General features: G+C 39.3%; 1 protein-coding gene across 1 annotated transcript in view; it reads right to left on the bottom strand.

Annotated features, from left to right (window-relative positions):
* Nucleotides 1-20009, bottom strand: part of LOC145784078 (fibrocystin-L-like) — a 69717-nt gene that overhangs the window by 9901 nt on the left and 39807 nt on the right. Inside the window, exons 59-83 of the mRNA XM_082595831.1 lie at nt 19402-19575; nt 19091-19193; nt 18688-18871; nt 17873-18045; nt 17288-17377; nt 16554-16787; nt 16173-16276; nt 14944-15079; nt 14589-14758; nt 12742-12911; nt 12074-12222; nt 11504-11666; nt 7193-7304; nt 6858-6984; nt 6600-6776; nt 5906-6083; nt 5235-5389; nt 4779-4950; nt 4515-4598; nt 4252-4378; nt 3976-4072; nt 3415-3554; nt 1605-1724; nt 1187-1249; nt 520-705 (exon numbers count right to left, since the gene is read on the bottom strand). Coding sequence (XP_082451957.1) covers nt 520-705; nt 1187-1249; nt 1605-1724; nt 3415-3554; nt 3976-4072; nt 4252-4378; nt 4515-4598; nt 4779-4950; nt 5235-5389; nt 5906-6083; nt 6600-6776; nt 6858-6984; nt 7193-7304; nt 11504-11666; nt 12074-12222; nt 12742-12911; nt 14589-14758; nt 14944-15079; nt 16173-16276; nt 16554-16787; nt 17288-17377; nt 17873-18045; nt 18688-18871; nt 19091-19193; nt 19402-19575 — 3588 coding nt within the window. The remainder of the gene's footprint in view (nt 1-519; nt 706-1186; nt 1250-1604; nt 1725-3414; nt 3555-3975; nt 4073-4251; nt 4379-4514; nt 4599-4778; nt 4951-5234; nt 5390-5905; nt 6084-6599; nt 6777-6857; nt 6985-7192; nt 7305-11503; nt 11667-12073; nt 12223-12741; nt 12912-14588; nt 14759-14943; nt 15080-16172; nt 16277-16553; nt 16788-17287; nt 17378-17872; nt 18046-18687; nt 18872-19090; nt 19194-19401; nt 19576-20009) is intronic.

The raw sequence follows: 20009 nt of genomic DNA, 5'->3' as shown, positions 1-20009 counted from the left end.
AACAGCTTGAATCAATGGGCCACAAACACAACAGTCAAAACGAACGATTTTATACGGATGTCAAATGACAGAGAAATTTGGAAGACCATGGTCGCCAACGTCTGTATTAGATCAGGCACATAATCATCAAACATTTAATAACTTTCAGTCTGTGTATAGTTGAAACGAAAAAGAATAAACGAAAAATTACTCTTTTTGTCTAAACGGCTGATAAAATTAGTCCAGTACTGTATTATAAAAATGCATGAAAAATGAGAGTTGAAATCTATTGCGAACAATTTTAAAATTTGGGTCTGCATAAAAAGAAAGCTCGAAAAGTCACCCAAAATGTATTCTGTGGAATCCTGGAAAGCTCCGTGTGAGGTCGGAGATCCTTAGCGTGTACGTATGCTTATTTGTAACAAACTATTTCATGACATCAGCAATAATATAAACTGTCCCGATACAGACGAAAGTGACGACTGAAAGTAATATTATGATGCTAAGTAATGCACCCGCGTCCTTGTTCAATTAGTTTACCTTGTGGTTGATGTTTTCCAATAGCTGATTGTTAGAATTCCTTAATTCCAAGCCATAGGAAAACTTATCCTCTGGACGATGTGGACTGCTGTCCGGTTGGTCGGTGACAGCGATGTGAACGAGTCGACGAACTACGGTCACATTGACCTCTCTAGAGTCGAAGATGTCTCCCGAAGTCTTTATGACCTAAACAATCGATCCACATTGTTAGACATTGCCGCCATGCATCATAAAACAACCAACCTGGTTAATACCAGGACTTTCATGAAGTAGAATACTTGGTCGGTGTTGGGAAAACACGTTTGCAATCAACTACTTCCTCTGCATCTCCCACTTTATATGAGATGGAAGGTGATTTAGAAGCGATGTCAATAAAAATGATTGTTTCTTATCTGGTGCTTGGGAGAGCAGGGAAAATGCAAGAGAATTGTTGCAAAGAAATATTTCTGGCACTTTAACAAGATTTTATAACCAGACAAGTTGATAAACAGCTCATTCAACCTGCTTGGCAAGTCATTGCCGCACACGAGATTCGGCACTTCTTTCATAATTACCCAGTTCGCGCATGCATTGTCTTATGTGCAACACGCAAAGGGAAAGCCTACACAGTCAACCAGGGATGCAAAAGTAACGTTTATTAACAGGGTGGATAGGTGTATGGACTTACGTCACAAGCTAATCTGTAGCTTCCTTCATGTGTGATCGACAAGTCCGTCAAGTCCACCATCCCCTGCGCATTGAGATGTGGTTAGTATTGGCAATGCTGTTCAGTTTTAACTTTATTTCACACAAAAACAAATATTCCAGATGAACTACATTGTACAATAATGGAAGTTAAAGTCGCGGTTTTCTAGAAGCAACTGAGAAATAGGAACAAGCACTTTGGATTTAACGAGCACTTTGGTTGATACCATGACTCAGTTCCTGCAATGTAATCAAGTGATGTTGGTTCATGAGAAGACATTAGTAAAAGGAAGATTTCCATTCAACACTTAATTGTTGCCCAATTCTACAGATGAACATCACGTGGTTTTGGTGGATGAAGTCCTAGAAAACGCAGAGTTGCAACTTTCTTCATCTTTTACCTTTGAAAACATGCGACGTGTCTCTCCAAGAAGAATCGCGTCAGGATCTGCATCAGATAAGTCACGAAGAAGTTGAACAGCCACTAACCAACTTCCTCCAATCTCGGGAACAACTTCATCCTGGGCAATGGGAGATGAAGATGTTATATTATTTCATTTTATCAACCTCTGACCAACGCTGCAGCCAGGTCAACTTTCTTATGACGTAGGTAAACCAAGATATTGTGCTGCTGTAGGCGTCTCCGAAATGTTTAACGCTATCTGAAGCGACACGGGGTTTATGAGGACGCCCCACTCTAGTAGTAACGTATTTCACAGAAGGAAATATGCCAGAAATGTGAAATTTCATGACTTTTAGTTTTTATTCTTCGCGAATTTTCTACACCACAACTGGTCATTTTTCTACCTTCCTGCCCTTCACAATAAGCATTTCGTCTCAAGTGACTAGAAATTTTTGTGCAATGGTAGTGCAATATAAATTTTAGTGCAATTACTTTAAAATGAAGAAACGTTCAAAAATGCCTTATATTAATGAGCAAAAGTATTTTTTTATTTAGTTTTGTTACACTTCAAAAATTTCAATTTTGAAGCTATTTTCGGGAAATTAGAATAAAAACCGATTTTCTGACGTTTTTTAATCTCAAACACTTTAATTCAATAAATGTGTTGAGTAAAAATTTAATTTCTATACGCACAATACACATGGCTATTACCTTGTAAAATATTTTGGTTCTGTGATTTTCATAGCTCCCGTTATTAGCGATTAATTAGCACGGGGCTAAGATAGCGTGACGTGCTTTCCGCGTACGAAAACAGCTCATATTAAGATAGGGTTAACTTGTTACTGCTTCCTGTACACATTTCCTTCTTTGTTGACATTTTCTCACAGATTTAGCACCACACGTTTGTTTTGTGTAGACTTTGCCGATGTTGCCGTCAACATCGTTACGGTATCTTCCCACTCACTTGGAACGCTTTGCACGCGTGGTACATGATTATAAAGTGCCCAGAGACAGTTTAACCCCTAGAAGGTTGGGCTCCTGAAGTCTTTGCTCAGTTTGGGGGGGCTGTCGATTCTTCTTATGCTTTAGGAGTGATATCTCTGTTATTTTTTAAGGCACGGTTTTAAAATTTTGGATTCACTTTGTAAAAGTATTCACGCTGAGCATATTCAAAAATTAAAACTATGTGAATTTTAGAACTGCTCATATACGTTGAAATGTTGAGGTGACTTATGACTGTGATTGCAGCGTGAGTTTACACATTATTTTTTGGTAGAGTAATGAAGAACATGCATTGCAATGTTGTGATTAAATTTTTTTTACATAATTTTACATGAACAGTTAGGATTAACGAGACATGGGCCAAATTAATTACTTTCATCTAGCTGGTGGGAAAATTTTGAATAACAGAATATGAAATATTTCAGAGGATGAGCTGAGAAATGCCTTATATCTCTCAATTTATAACCTTTATTCGCTCAAAATTTCAGCTCAATAGAGGTGAATAAAAGTTAGGAAAAGTCAAGAAATCTCGTAGTCGCAGCCTCAGTAGTTTTAGAGATACACTTGTTGATACAAAAAAGTTGAAGTGACAGCCCCCCCCAACCTTCAAAGGGTTAACAGCCATAAAGTAACAGTCTGATGAGGGAAACGTGGCTCAATCAAATGCCTCGTTTTCTTTCAGAATCAACAAGTCAGTTCATTATTAGTGACCACGTGGCTGACCAGCTGGCTAATCCTTTCACCGCTTCCATTGTCTGTATGACAATGGTGTTTCCTTACGTGTTAGATTAAATATAGGATCTCACCTCTTCAGTAAGCAAAGTCAATATGAGAGGAGGAGATATTTCCAAATACTCCTCCACCACCGCAGAGGTCCATGAGATGTTGGCTTTTCTCGGGATCTTGTGGCTTACCAAGGCAGTCGTTGTAGGCTCCTCCAAGTTCTCTGCAATAAATTGAGATAAATGGATGGTGAGAGGCAATGTTTCCATTATATCGTCCACATCATCGCAATAGTCATACCAGGTTACCATTCTTCATTGATAGACTAATTTAATTTATTTGTATTTCATCTCTAGGTTTACGGGTAACTTTAGCCAACAATTATTAGATTCTGATTAAAGGCGAATGGGTTGGGCAACATTTACTTATGAACAGCCACCCAAACAGCCACTTCATTAGACCAGATCTTTATCAGATTTGAACCAGATAAAGTAGTTGTCTGGATAAGAACTTTTCTTGAGCGATATTCATCTGCTCGTGGAAGTTTGGTGGCGATGGGAACCGGAAAATAAATTGATATGAAATTTTGTCAACAAACACAGCTGGGGGGAAATCCAAAAGTAAAACAATTTCCGGCAACTCACCAATAGTTGCGTTGACAACAGCTTTCGTGGAGGCAAACCCACTCACAGTAGTGTTGATGGCATCCGACATGGAACCATTTTGGAATGTCTCCAGCAGCTTTGGAAGACAAAAGTATTTGATAATTCATTGCAGTGCAAGCAGCAATCAACAAAAATCAAAAACTATCATCTCTTAAAACACTCCTGTTGCCAAGCATCAAAGCGAACGCCAGAAGACGCTTGAATAACGGTTCAAAATTATTCTTTCTAAAAGGATTTTCAATTTATCCAACGTACCGTGGAGGCTGCAACGTTTAGCTCTTCCGGAGTAAGTTGATCGGATGTTGTGGAGTTGGTTGTTGAAGAAGTCCTCACTTCATCAGTGATCATTGCTGTGATCGTCTGTTCCTCTCCTGCTGTGCTGCTGTCGAAGAGAAAGTGACGTTCTGAGTTATAAAATTTAGTTTCAGCATTGCGATTGTAAATGTGGAAACCTTGCTACTGTGTCACAATCAGATAACAGAGGTTATTGTGTTGTCATCAACAATGAAAGCACTCACTTGTTAACCTCACGGCGCCGTCTAGCGGATGTTTCCCTCACCACAGAGACGATGCGGATCTTGTAGGGAGGAACTTTAAGGAACCTGAACACAAAGATTGCTAAGAATATCCAACGTGTTTCAACGTAGTGAACATCAAACTGAGTTAGATGCAAATATTATGTTGAAGAATGAAACTGTAAACTACATAAGTCTCAAGGTTTAGACAAGAATTAAGTCGAAAAAAAAGAAATAGCCTACAACTCTAGCAGAGATCACGCTCACTTGGCTAAGTTGTCGATCAGATTCTTCTCGAAGAAATCATCCACAGAGATAGCAGGGACTGAGAATGCCACAATGATGGCGGGGGCTGTTTCTATGACAACAGGTTCACTGCCTCTCACGGTCACGTAAAGAAGTTGAGTCGTAACGTCGAAGAAGTTTGCTCCGTTTACATCTAAGCAACGTAAATAACATTCGAGCCAAATGTACATTAGATATCTGAAAATACTTTATGCCGTTGCAATCCATCAAAATGAACTGCACCTTCATAAAGCTTAGGACTAAGTTTTTGTTTTCAATAATGTCACTAATTCCTTGTTAAAGGTATAAAACTTTTTCTTCAGGAAAAAAAAAACTCCTTGAATGCCTCACCATCTGATGGATAGCTAGCACTTCCTTCTATGATCAAGATAGGTAGAAGTGAGAATATCATTAAAACTACAGGCTCGCCTAACTCACTTGAGTCGATGGCTGGTTTAAATGAATCTTTATTTTCGGCCGTTACGGGGCGCAGATCCCAAAACTCCTCCTCTACATTATAAACAGCATTTTCCGGTTGAATATATTTCCCTGATTGGTCTCGCTTGATGTCAAGGCGTTCAGGCTTGGAATACCTGTCGTGAACACACAAGCAACCGAGGGTTATATAAAGTGTAATCGGAAGATTGAACTTCCAGTAGATCAAACGTTGCGCTGGCCAACTAACCTCAACTACAGTTTTAATTAGAGATACAAGCAAACGTTTCAAGATGAATGCTTTGCGCTGACCCCAAATCTGCCGGCAAGTTTTATCGATTACAGATTTTCAAAATATTTGAGCTACAACGTTTCACGTAATTTCATTCTTAATGCTCTGAGACACTTTGGAACCAAAATCAAAAGTACGTTTGAGGACACAAAAATTATTTCTGATTAAAACCTGCTGTTGACCACCGTAGCAGTCATGGGCCTCGATGAAATCGGCAACAATGGAGCTAAATTGTTGAAGTAGCTTAGTATCACAAGCAAATGGCGGACTCCATGCCAACGTAACAGACTGGACATGAAAATAAAAGCTGTTAAACTTGCTTCCTTATAAGGTAAAAAACAGGAAACACTTTTTGTAAAAACCGAAACATGAAAACAATCACCAGATGGCGATGCGAATCGATTCCGTGTCATCAACGTTCAAAAGATGTAATCTCAATCCTCTAGGTGTCGCCCCGGTGAAGAAGATTGTGAAGTGGTTGCCAATAGCAACGATAGTGTAAAATGTGGACAACCTCAGTTGGCAAGTGTACCCGAAGCACCATCCGTGATCCTGTGGTCCTGAGGAGGAGATGGAGGAATATTATTGACAGCTGTTCATATGCCGATCTGTTGGTGGCAATGGGGCTGTCAAGGCCGTGGACATTTTTATGCTTCATATCAGACCAACCAGAGCATACAATAGATTAAGTTTCGCTTGTAACAACACGTCTAATTATTCATCCGAGGCCGTCAATGTCTCCAGACAGGGCAATTGAAGAGGAAGAATATACAAATGACCTGTGTTAGCTTGATGCTGCGGGTTGGCTTTGTATATTTTTGTTTCCAGTTAAAGTAAAATTATTTAGATTTGCAATTGATATACTTTGAATGATTATTTTCGTCAAGCTGTTTTGTTCATTTAAAAGAATTTTATTGAATTTAATAATTTTACTGTTTGCTCTATTTAAAAACTTTGCAAAATGAAACGCACAATAAATTACAGAACTGACGAATATTGTTATAAACTAAACTCAAAAAGAATTTGCGAACATTTCTGAGAAAAATAATTGTTTCTTCAGTCAACGCAACAAATACCATTGTTGAGGTCAAGGTAGCCGTTGCCTAGCAACGCAACAGGAGAAATTCTTCTGGTTTCCGAATCGTCGTCCATGCTCTCCATCACCAACATGCGGTAGTTGAGGGTATTGTTACCATGGCAATCATAAGCCTGCCACGCGTCCTTGTAGGTACAAGCCTCACTGCGGATGATACCTGCGTGAATATTACAATGTAAGTGCGCTTCAATGCAGCTCACACTGCGGGAAGTTGTGGTTGATCAGCAAATTAACCAACCTCTCGCATCAGCAATGTCATCTGCATCGAATCTGGAACCATCAGTGGCACTCAGCATGGTCTTAGGAATCCTGTAATCTCCAAGTCCTCTGCTCATCTCCTTATCATCATCCCAACCAAACTCAGCCTGAATGAATACCCACCACGTAAATATTCACACGCTCCGCCACACCTCCATGATGACGTAATAATCATTGTGAAAGGAGCAACAGAGTGACTGGAGAACGTCATAAACACTCAATAAATGAAACATGTGTTAAAATTTTGGAAGAAATTTTAGAACTTGGGTTTTGTTTAGTATAAGTTGAATAGTTCTCAATCAAGAGGTTTCTTACCTGCGGGATAACAGCTCCTGGCTCTCCAAGGAATCCTCCATCTTCATCTACCACGAGAACTTTCTTCTTTCCGTCGCACTCCATGTCAACACAATCTGAAGGATTGATCTTCCTGAAGAAACAATTGTTTGCATCAAGTCAAAGATGCTGGTTTCAACAAAACCTCGTGTTGCTAAGGAACATCATCCGAACGGATCATTTGAACTACACGAGGTATTTCAAAGTTGCTTTAATTTTAAATCCTCTTCTCCTCTCGTGTTGTCGCTGTATATCAGGGCACCCATCGGTTAGCAACTGCCTGGTAGCATCGTCAATGGCGACTTGGCCTTCCATACCATCAGGTGGTTTGTGCAGCAGGCAATCTTTGGTTATGTGGGCTGCCGTCTGCATTTCACCGCACTCACAGATAGCACTCATTGGTGCACATAGGAAGATAGAATGTCCATATCATTATATTGAACAGTAAATAGATTTAATAGAGTTAACAGTAAATAGAGTTATATTGAACAGTAAATAAAATGCATTCTTTCCACTTGATATGGGGAATTTCATGAATTTTCCATAGGAAGCTTGAAGAATTGGCAATTAAAACTTTTCAGATTTTTCAAGTTTTCACCGAAGTAGAATTACGTTTGTGAAGAAAATAGAAGTTGATATGTGGAAGAGAAAAGCAGAGCTGATGAGATGTAAACAACATTAGTAAGTTTGTAAAGTAAAATCCAAACTAGAATGGTTGGTTGGTTGGTTCTGAATCTTTATCCTTGGACTGACAAAGCCTTGATAGGTTATTCCTGGTAGTTTCGCATACTTGTAGAGTAGGGTGGAGTGAAACATAGGTTAAACATGATAGTTGATAGAATCAATCTGTAATAGTTACTAAAAGTTGTGATGTGGTAAATGTATTCACATGCTGAAATATTTTTGATTTTGATCAACGTTTACGTCTGCCGCAAGTCCATTGAAGTTTTCACTGGTATTTTGGAGCTATGACGTCATCACAATTAGCAGATCGTCACTTTTATCTAACTTCTACCTTCGGTACTTCTATCTAACAATATCAGAGTTGTAAATTACACATAAATCGTTGCAATGCAGTGGAAAATACGTCTTTTAGAACGCTTGTTGCATGTATATGATCAACTGATAAGAAAAAACACGGATTTTAAGCTATTTTCTTCAAATTTCTGTTCCTTTCACAAGTTCATCACCACAGTTTAAGCAAGTATGTGCAATGAAGGTAAAGCAAACTACAGTAGAAAAGTGTTTTTCTTAATATGACAATATTGAGATTTCGGTTGCCTGTTTACTTTTGATCCCATATAAATATTGTAAACGCTTTTTAAATCATCAGCTTATACAGTACATGGGCGTTGGCAGAAATATTGCAGGGGGAGGGGGCAAACATCTTTTAAGCCAAATTTCATCTTGTGAGCTACAACGAGTGCAACGTAGCTAAGTGTATTGATGAAATGTAACGTAAATTTGGACGGCACGAGCGAAAACGTTACAATTAAAGATATTTCCAAGGCATACTTAGCGATAGTTTCCGAAAGCGCGAAAAAATAGTCCTGGAAAAATGTTGGTTTACTTCGAAGAAAATTGGATGAAAAAGATATTATCGCCCAAAGGTAAGAAACATTTTTGAAAGTATCGTTTTCATAAGGAAAGAAACGTTTATAAAACCCAAATCCAGGGGGACAAGTGCCCCTCTCTGCCGACTCCCATGAGTTTAAATCTCATTAAGCACTCCATTTGCCCAAAACTCTCGTTTTGTATTGTATACAGGCATTTCTAATTTTGACTGCAGTCTACTTCGAATAAATCCCTCCCGTTGTTTTTGCCCACACACCGCAGATGCTGCTTCAGTAACGAGGCGCACGGCCCCTTCCATGGCTTGCGTGTGACACGGATAGCTAGGAAATTCAAGCTCTGGAGCTGCAGCATCTTGAATGAAGGACATTAACTGACTGTCCGGTATGTCTCGAGTTAGTGGTGGTTCATATCTCTCTGTATGCTGCCAATCAATCAGTTCAAAGTATTCGTTTGCTTCAAAGATCAAGAGTGGAACTTTAAAGAGACGAATGGAATCTCCATGACCTTGTTTTCTGGAAAGTATCCTTCTCAGTGCTAATTTTCTGTTGTACAGACGTTCATCTACCAACATCCACAGCAATAGGTTCTCTTGGTGAGCAAAAAAGGCATTTCGGTTGATACCAGGGACAACTATTGCTTTTAGTTCAGCGCTAAGACAGCGCGACTTTTTAACTACGTGAAACAAAGTGTTTAGCTCCTTTACAGTAAGTAGTACAGGAAGGTTGCGTTTTCACTGCAAACCACGTTGGAGCGTATAACTTGGCAATGTAGGCTACTCCACCAAAAGTTTTCTTGCTTCAGTTGTCCCATTAGGTCATGACGATGTCGCCGCCAATGTGCGGGTTCAACTATGGCAGGAGAGACTGGCAGCCGGACCGACATTGGCCAATATGGAGCTCACACCCATGGAGAGCCTTCCTCCCAGAAAACGTGAACCGTGGAAGTATTGGCGATGCCTCAACCGCTTAAGAACTGGTATTGGCAGGTGTAAAACCTTGATGAGACACTGGGGGTATTCCATGGGGAGCACAAGTTGCAAATGCGGACAGGAGCAAACGATGCAACATCTACTCGAATGCCCTGACCTAAAAGCAAGGTGCTCTGCACAGGATTTGGCCGAGTTCAACGATAGAGCAAGGGCCTGCGTGATGCTCTGGGCTACGGCCGTGTGATACACGATGAAGAAGACCAACGCTCTCAGATTTTACAGGGATTGTTTCGTGAAACATAAAGCTTCAAAATGCGATTGGTTGTTGTCAGCCATCTGGAGTGATTCATCTTTCTTGGATTACAATAGGCAAGCTTGGCATCACAACGCCCTGAGCTAATTGCTTTACAGATGCCATACAAGTACAGTAGGCTACTGCTGGTCTGTGCTTAAGCTCACGTCAATTGAAGGCAGTTGAATATCAACAGCCTCAAACTCTGTGACTGGTAAACTGTCACAGTCTTCAAGTTTTTTACCAATGGAGCCAGAAAAACTTAGTGGACCAGATGTAACTCCATCAAGATAATGCATCAAGTGTCTCAGTGGTAATTCATTAAAATGCAACAGACATACAAACCGCTGCAATGGCTTTTTCAGGCCCTTTTTAAGAATTGCATATTTCCGATTATGTTGCTTAAATGGACTAATTGAATCGTAAGAAATATCCTCTATGACGTCACATGCGATGGTTTTGTTGCGGAAAAAAATCTGAAGCAAATTGTGATATTTAATCAGCACATCCCTTGTAATCTTGAACTTGCTTGCGGCAGACGAAAACTTTATTTTAAAACGCTGAAATTTTCAAAGCTTAATAGTCAAGCCACACTACAACTTTTAATCGCTATTACAGAGCAAAAATCAAAATTTTCTTTTTTCACTCCACCCTATTGTAGAGGCTCTTAACTCAGAGCCGGTTACAGAGATTGGCAGAGTGAAATTTTCCGATTGTTGAAGTGTTGTTGGCGGGAAATTACTCCATCCACTAGTTTCCGCTGAATGGAGAGCAGTCCTGAAATGCGTTGCTCAAGCGCACACCCCGAGAGTCAAACCAGCGCCGCGTGATCTTGAGCCAGGCGCGTAACTACTGAGCAAACGGGCAGACTTAGGGATAGAATCCATCAAACCGAGTGCATTTGGCCCCAAATTAAAATTAGTTATTATTCTGGCAATGATATTAAGTTGAGCACAACAAATAAAACATTGTTTTTGCTCTTCTGATGTTGCATTTTTCAATGTTCTCCGAGGTAAATACCTTCACTGAAGAAGAAACATTCGTGGCCATAACAAACGATTGATTTTGTTTTGGAGGGAGAATAAGTTGGATAAACATCGTCAACATGGCCATAAAGAATGTAATTCTACGATTGTAAAAATACTTTGGGTGACCCACTATGTCAATCTGTTGAACATCAAGTGTGTTGTTTTGAATTATTTTAAAACACGTAGGGCAAATATTCATATTCCTAAAACAGCAAACCAGCAAAAACAACATCAGCACAACGAACCTAATGAGGTGATTTTATACAACTACCAAGGAACCTGGAAGCTTGTAAACATTGCACGCAATCCAGTCCATACTTGGGATATAGTTTGACAGTGAAGATGACAGGAAGATTTTGATATTTCAACTTGCCGTTCATTATCAAGTTTGAAAAAATGTTTATCTTCACAATCGAATTAATTAATGACTTAAAAATACAGTGACATTGTTACTCAACAATTCTGCTCACCCGAGACTCGGTCGTGCCAGGTAGATCTTGCTCTCCTCCTCCACATTGGTGAGGATCACTTTGCTCATAGAGGTTGGATGATAGGCGTCCTCATTGTCAGGATTGGTGAAAAAAATGAGATCTCTCTTCCCATCATGAGCCTTGTAATTGTGAGCGTGCAAACCTGAAGATAGCGCAGTTGTTTTAATGGGAAGTAGGCCGGAACACAAAAACCAACATCAATGCCAGAAATGACAACAATCTTCTCATCTCGGTTCCAGAGCCACGTGTCTATTACTTATCAAAGCTTAATGACCTACTGGTATCCAGGGCTGTGGAGTCGAAGTCGGAGTTGTGGAGTCGGAGAGATTTTGGCGTGTTCGGAGTCGGCCAGATATAAACCTAAGAGTCGGATTCTTATATGTTTCACCCAACTCCATAGCTCTGTTGGTATCAGCAACCAGACCGGGATTTGCTTGCATCATCAACAAGACTTACACTATTTCATTATTTATGTTTCATTTATCATGTGTCATTGACATAACACTATGTGCCAATGTCTGCCACCAACGAAGCTTAAAGTGGAATCACCTTTGATGGTGAGACCACCATGAATTGCAGGGTAGTCCATGTTGGAATGAAACGGCTTAAATGGAGCTCCGTTAGGTCCGCTCTGGAATAATGGAAGCATCACACACATCTTTCCGCCGGTGGGTGTTAGAGGGGCTTTTCTGGATGGTCTGAAACACAATGCAATGCTGGTTGTTCATAATTGAAGCACAATACAATGCTGGTTGCTCAGAATTGACAACTAATGCCCATGCAAGGATCTAAATCTTCTTGCAACAAAGAATTAAACCAAATCATTAAAAATTCGCAAGCGGTCTACAACGTCGAGTACGATGGGCCTCCGTATGCCCATACAAGACAACATCCCATAGCGTTTTCCGAAGCCGAATTCTAACATCTATTAGTGCATAATCAGAGAATGATTTCAAAACAATCGCTCAAATCTATTCACAAGAACGACACAAGAGGTCGAGGCTTTCACAAAAAGGAAATGGCTTTCAATGTTTGCACATATTCTGAACATGTCTACTCTAGTACTCGTTATCAAGGTATTGTAGAGGTGCATTCTGATTACTCGTTTTACGACTATTCATAGTCAGTCAACAACATACGATGCACTTTTTGGTCTGGCGATGACAAGAATTAACAATAACAATACGAAGATGAATGTCCTTGCCAGGTGGACCTACCTGGCACTCCGGATCAGAAGATTCTTATCTGTAGCTTCGTCCATAAAATCAATGGTTGGATCAAAGTGGTCGCTCCGACCCACACAGAGCACATCCTCCATCGTAGCCGACTTCTCGGCGTACTGGTGCTGCTGGGCAAGGGGTTGGAAGATCATGGGGAAGTAACCCACCTACATCATACAAAGAAAGTTTATGTTCTTTGCACTGCATTCTGAGCCACTTATCAAGCAAGTGAAATGTGTCACTTCTGTGCATTGTTATTATCTTGGTTTTATTTTGAGCTGCAAATGTTAGCAACAGGCAAGAAAATTACATTAGGTTGAAGAGTCATCGACTGAATGGTGACAATAATGTTTTGAAGAAAAGTTTACAGGTTTCTTGATATTTGTACCAAAGACAGGCAAGACACAACAATACCACAGGGTTGAGCATTACAACAGTATACTTTACATATTTACAAATAGTTTAACAGTCAAACGTTTTCGGCTTAACTTAATCCTTAGAAGGTTGGGCTCCTGCAGTCGTGCTCAATTTGGGGCGGGGAGGGGGAGGCTGTCGATTCTTCTTATGCTTTAGGAGTGATATCTCTTTTATTTTTTAAGGCACAGTTTCAAAACTTGGGATTCACTTTGTAAAATTATTTACGCTGAGCATATCTGAAAATTAAAACTATGTGAATTTTAGAACTGCTCATATATGTTGAAATGTTGAGGTGACTTATGACTGTAATTGTAGCGTGAGTTTACACACTATTTTTGTTAGAGTAATGAAGAACATGCATTGCAATGTTGTGATTAAACTTTTTTACATAATTTTACATACAGCCAATTCCTTTCACGCTGTGAAACAGTTAGGATTAACTAGACATGGGCCAAATTAATTACTTTCATCTAGCTGGTGGGAAAATTTTGAACAATAGAATATGAAATATTTCAGAGGATGTGCTGAGAAATGCCTTATATCTCTTAATTTATAACCTTTATTCGCTCAAAATTTCAGCTCAATGGAGGTGAAAAAAAGTTAGGAAAAGACAAGAAATCTCATAGTCGCAGCCTCTATGGTTTTAGAGATACAACTTACTGTAGATACAAAAAGTTGAATTGACAGCCCCCCCCCCACATTCAAAGGGTTAAGCCCTCATCAGGAATCTGCAATATTTATAAAATACAATAAATTTCAAATTCAACTTCTTTGAAGGTAACTAGCTAACTGGCAAGAAACACGCAACGATTAAAAGCAATAGTGTGGAAAACCCACAGACAGATGGTAAACAAATTACATTAGGAAAAGGCAACCGCATGACTAAGTTACAAAAGAATTTGCACCACAGCCCACAAGGTAGGCTACGTGATACATCTAATAAATGTTGAGGAGAATGGAGGCGCCTCCTGCAAATAATTGTTTGTTTAAATTTGTTTTGTAGCGTTTGATTAACAGTTCTTGATATTTGATTTCAAAAATCTCCTTCGTTGAGATCCGGGTTTTTAAACTGTTTTGTGAACTTTTGTGAACTGTTGCTTTGTTTGTATTGTAATTAGCATCGTACTAATCACACACACAAGTTATAAGCATCCAGTTTTTCAACTCCTAAAACCTTACAGCCTTCAAATAGTTGAAATGATATTCGCATACTACGAATCATTGCCCTGTTTTGATCATCCAACATCAATTGATCTACAGAAGGGATTTGTTCAAAGAATGAATTGCTACAATTTGAAGCCAATATTTGTAGCCTACATGAACCAGCGTGTTAGCGGTCCAGCGATAACCCTGAAGAAGTGCAAGAAGAACGGTCCTTTGCATGAAACCAGAGTTACAGAGGAGGCCGCAAAGAGACTACTGCTCACCGTGGAATCCGCTATGATGGTATTTCTGACAACAATGCTGACTTGTGTTTGGTGGTAGATGCCAAAGTCCCAAGCTTTGTAGATGATAAAGTTTCTTATCATAGAGCAAGTACCGACTCCATCCTCCTTGAAGATGTGAATTCCATGTAGACAACTGTGCGCAGTGTTGTCTATGACAAAACAACAGAGCTTACTAGACACTTTTATGACATAATTATGTAGATATTTAGTAGTATCAGCCATTTCGGTGAAGTGTGGTGACCATCTATTGTAATTATTAGGACATGCTGTAAATCGATTACAAAACAATCAAATATAAAATCGATCGTTATGAAATCACAATGACGTTCCTCACCCCTCCATGCGTTCTCCTCAGGGGCATCACACGCTTCCCCATTGAAGTGAAAACCGAACCTCTCGCTCCCGGCAGCAGTGTTGCCAATTAAAACTGGTTGATTCGCTTCGGTGAGCTGAAAACTGGCGGGCCAGTCCTGATGGCAAAATAATTTCTTAATAAAATATTGAAAAATAAAAATAAATACATCAGCCAAACATTTCAGATCATTAAGCTTTGCACACAGCGAAATGGCGTGGCTTACGGATCTTTCTTTTGTACTGTGAGCAAATCCGACACATGTTTGTCGGCTTTTCCTCTCTTCTTCTTACACAAGTATGAAAGTTCATCTTTGTGCAATCGATTATCATAAGTAATGTCATAATTTAACGTCAGTCAATGTTTATTTTATCAATATTATTGTATCGTTTTCTTAATCTTTGTCATCTACAGCAGTACCAAATCTTTCTTTCTATTTATATCTGTTTTCCATAATAATTGTTACAATGTGATGGAGGCCTATCCCTTTTTTTCCCTGTTACAATGTAGTAAAACTTTAGCCAAAGTTGTATTCTAGCACACAATTAGATTGGTCGTTGGCTTCATCCGGGTTGCTGGTTTGAATCTTCATCCTTGGATGTCTCAGTCTGAGGCTGGAGATTCAAACCAACAGCCATTGTTATTTTTACTGTCAGTGGCTAAGCCCTTTTTATTTACTGAAGTAGTCGCTGCCTCTGCACACTAGTGTGTATGAATGTGTAGTTAGATTTACTGTGATGGGGTGGTGGCTGACTAGATGACCGCTTATGGTCTTTCGCTACCATCCTGATTGCGCCATAATTAACAACATCTGTAGCCTAACTTACAATGCATTGTTTTTACTTCTCATTTACTCTGTTTGTTTATATGTGGCGCTATTGAAACAAAATAAATTAACTTGACGTACTTGCCAGCATATACATTGACATTTGTGTTAGTTTCTACCGAATGAACAAATGCATTGAAAGCTGTTTGGTTTGATAACAAAGTTGGACAGAATGAAAAATACGTTTGGCAATCGATCAATTAATTGTTTATTTACAAGATTAAAAAAACAAACGGTTCACCTATCATCTCACATAGATGCAGATGCATCGCATAGATAAACACAGAGAAGACGGTACAGTGCGGTTTACCAGCTAATATGCCTCGATGAGTCACCTACCATTGTTTTCCAACTAACATGGCTAGGTTAGTTATAGCCTACGTACCAGGAAGTTGGTTGGTTCAAAGCGATCACCGTACGAATCCCTGAACAAAGTCATCGCAACCAGATTGCGTTCCAGTCTGTGTCCGCTTCCAGTGATGCGGATACCTAAAATGAAAAAAGTTAAAAGTCATGCAGCAAACCTCAGATTAATGCTTCCTGCTTAAATAACATAATGAGATCTGCCATCTGTTACAACATTGCCACTGCCATTAATGGCGCTTGGTAGAGTATACACTAAACCGCAGCAAATTAGCCGGTTTAAAAATTGAGGATAATTATCTGATACTACGAAATCTTAGAGTGAGCTACAGAACGTTTATTCAGAACATTTCGTGGAATACAAGAACAGGTATTTTATTATTTTGTTTATATTATTTCTCACCATCGTGTATAGCTCGGTGGATGACGTTGTGGCTGATTGTGATGTCATCCGCTCCAAACAAACCAATAGCCGTGGCGTAACCATCGTGGAAGGCGCAACCCTTTACGAAAGATGGTCGGGCTGGGGAAGTAGCTCCAGTGTCGACCCAAGCCAAAGAAAATCGAGGATCCCAGGGATCTGTCCACCCCAACTGACCAGTCCGGACAAACTCCACATCAGTGAATCGCCCCCAGCCTGGAAACAAAATGATGCATAATGATAAGATGGAAGTGGATTTCGCGCATCGATACTTGGATTTAGAAAATCAAAAAGTTTAAGTATTTCATTTAGAGATTTTGTTGCGTTTCATTGAAGTTTAATATGAAGCAGAAATTTTTATTTGTTGACAATAATAACAGCATTGGCCCAGTTACATGTGTCCGTGGTACCAATTCCCAATCAACTAACCACATACTTGTGTGCCCTCAACTTACCACCCAATGCAGCAAGTGGGACTTTTCAATAACAACTCCGTCGCACAAGTATGTGTCGATCTGTGGCATATCAACCAAATTTAGAAGAATCGATACAAGTAGAATAACCTTTTGGTTCATCAAGCAACCTTTTGCTGGTAACCTGAGTCGCGTAATTGCCGAGTTTCATTTGTCAGATATCTGCACGAACCAACACTGAACGATAAACACTAAACAGTATACCTAATGATCACTTGCTTGGACCTTCTTTGCGTGACTTACCCCAAATAGTGTTCTCTGCCGCGGTTTTGGTGGTGCCAACCAGGACTCGAGCACCAAACCCTTGCTCTTCGATTCCATCATATCTTTCACCTGCAATAAGAAATTGAGCTTGATCTTAGATTGTCATGATGATGTTTATCTTGGTACTCCTGATGTACGATCATGATACACGCACAAACGTGACGTTGTACGTGATAAACGTATAACGTGACGTTGTGCGTGATACACGTACAAACGTGACATTGTACGTGATACACGTACAAACGTGACATTGTACGTGATACTGGTACAAAAGTGACATTATATCTGTATCATGATCGTCACAAGCTGATGGTGTAATATCTGATGATGTTTTAAAAATGTTCCTTCTCAGGAGCAAAATGGTTGGAACGCTTGGTTGCTCTAATCAAAAAATAAAGAGCCCAAAATGTAGACACAAAACTCTTGCTCAGTAAGCAAAGGTTTCAAAAACTTTATACTGTCTTCATCTTCTGAACATGAGTTTAATATCCCCTCTCACATTCCAGAAAATACGATAACAATTTCTTAAAAAATTTTTTGCATTTTTATAGCAAAGTCACGCACCAATGATTTTGATGTTTCTGCTCAACAATCCAACTTCCGCTCTCATTGGAAGTTGCCACGTCCCTATGGAGTAGCTCTCCCCTAGATGACGATGCAGCAAGGGTTCGCTCAAGGTTATTGTTCTCTTGTCCTCTTCAATGGACTGGATAATGTGTTTCTCTGTCTCATCAGATCTGCGGAGGAAAGATGTAGAATGATCAACTTCAAAAGCATGAAAAGTAAGCAGCAAGTCTATTTCCAACATTTTACTAGCCAGCACAACTGACTCCGTGGGGGAGATACTACAGATTTTTTAATGAATAACTGTGCTACCGGTCAAACACATAAAAACAACCAATTAAAAACAAAGAAATTTCAAAAATTAGCATGTCTATGATATTAAAACGGTTAACAAACAGATAAGTAAAACAATTAAAAGACTGAATCCATGGAAGATCTTTGTCAAATAAAAAATAATTTGAATGTTTTGATTTTTGAATCTGACAGAAATGTCTTCATAGTATTGGAAATCTGGGAATAAGATATGCTTTAAGCATTAGATTGTTGTCTAGTTCTCTAAATTTTAAATTGAGGACCCCATTTTTTTAATTAACGGTAAGTCTGTTTCTCTTAAAGCACATGTTGAACGCAGTTCAACAGATGTACCGTTAAATTCAAAAAGATGGTCGAAAAGATAGCACATGTTGAACACTTCATTTTGTGAAGGTACAAGCGATAATTTAGTTTTAATATGTTTCAAAATCGAGTATCGCACTGCATCTGAAGAAAACGTAAAGCACAGTTGATCATCATCTCTCGCTTGAACTGATAGTCACCTGTAGCCTGTTGTAGCGATTACGATCTCGTCTCCAGGAGTCCAATCCACCGCATCCACCAAGACAATTGTGTTCTTTCCAGCCATCGCAGTCTCTTCTAGATGAGTCCAATAGACATCGTGGAACTTGCCGTGGAAATCGCATCCTCCAAAGCATCCCAACGCCTTTGCTCCCAATTCGACGCCTGAGTTATTTGTAGATAAAATCGTGAAAAAATTAACCAGTAGATTTTGAATATAATGGTGATTTCAAAACGTTATTTGAAGTTGTTTCCTCAAATGAAAAATAAATGGGATACTTTTGCTTTTTTCATTCGGTTGTCAGATATGTGAGGCTATGTTCAGATGTGCAGATGTTCAGAAGAATAAAACTTGAATCGTAAAGCGTTATATATTTTGACTACCTGGTAGAGCCCAGGCGGTAGTTGATTGGTTTCCCCTCAAAGTGATTGTGAGCTTGTTGGAAAAGTGCTCGGTATTAGAAAATCCAGCAATGACTCTTCCTCCCTTGAAAGATTTAGGTTGAAGGATTAAAAACAAACTCAAAACGTTTTTTGTGGTAAAAAGTAGTTCAGTATACTTTTGATACAGCAGCCTGTTTGATGGGACAACCAGAGTTCTCTAACTGAATTTCAAGCTTTGTTTATTATTTGTATGATTTTATACAAGAAACAAAAAAAAAATTAAAATCAGTGAAAATCCTCTACCATCTCACCTGCACCATGATGTAGATTGCCGACACGTCGACATCCTTGTTCTCGAAGTGCAGCACTCCTTCGATGGTGATGTTGTCCACAATGATGGAATCAACGTCCACTACAACCCAGCAAAGCTCTATTGCCGGCAGGCTCCCGTTGCCTTCCACGCTTCGTTTGACGAAGACGGTATTCTAGAATGAACAACCCGTTGCATCATCATGCGGCAGCGTCGTCACAATTGATTACGGAACCACGTAAGCTCTAAGCCTCGAAACATAAGTAATCAACTGAAGTGGGTTATTTTGAATTCGCACAAAGATAAGAATTGCTTATTCAAATAGAATAGTTTGGTAGAGAGGTTACTTTTTTCAACCATAAACAGACATAGCTGAGCAACAACACAACAGTTAACATTATAACAAGCAAAACCTAAAATTAAACAAACGTTTTACGGCTACACATAAAGCCCTTATCAAAATACAGTAGACTAAGTTCAAATTTAAATAGAATAAGTACAAGCAAGTTATCAAGAATCTTCCATAACCAAATTCAAAAATTCAATCAAAAGACATGCAGCTGCACTGACTATGATGCGTTTATGACAAAAGCTGTGACACTATGAATC

Source organism: Aplidium turbinatum, chromosome 15 (genome assembly GCF_918807975.1).
Source record: "Aplidium turbinatum chromosome 15, kaAplTurb1.1, whole genome shotgun sequence".
Taxonomy (NCBI): Eukaryota; Metazoa; Chordata; class Ascidiacea; order Aplousobranchia; family Polyclinidae; genus Aplidium; species Aplidium turbinatum.
Note: the sequence above shows the minus strand (reverse complement) of the source record. Positions and strands in the feature narration are given on the sequence as shown.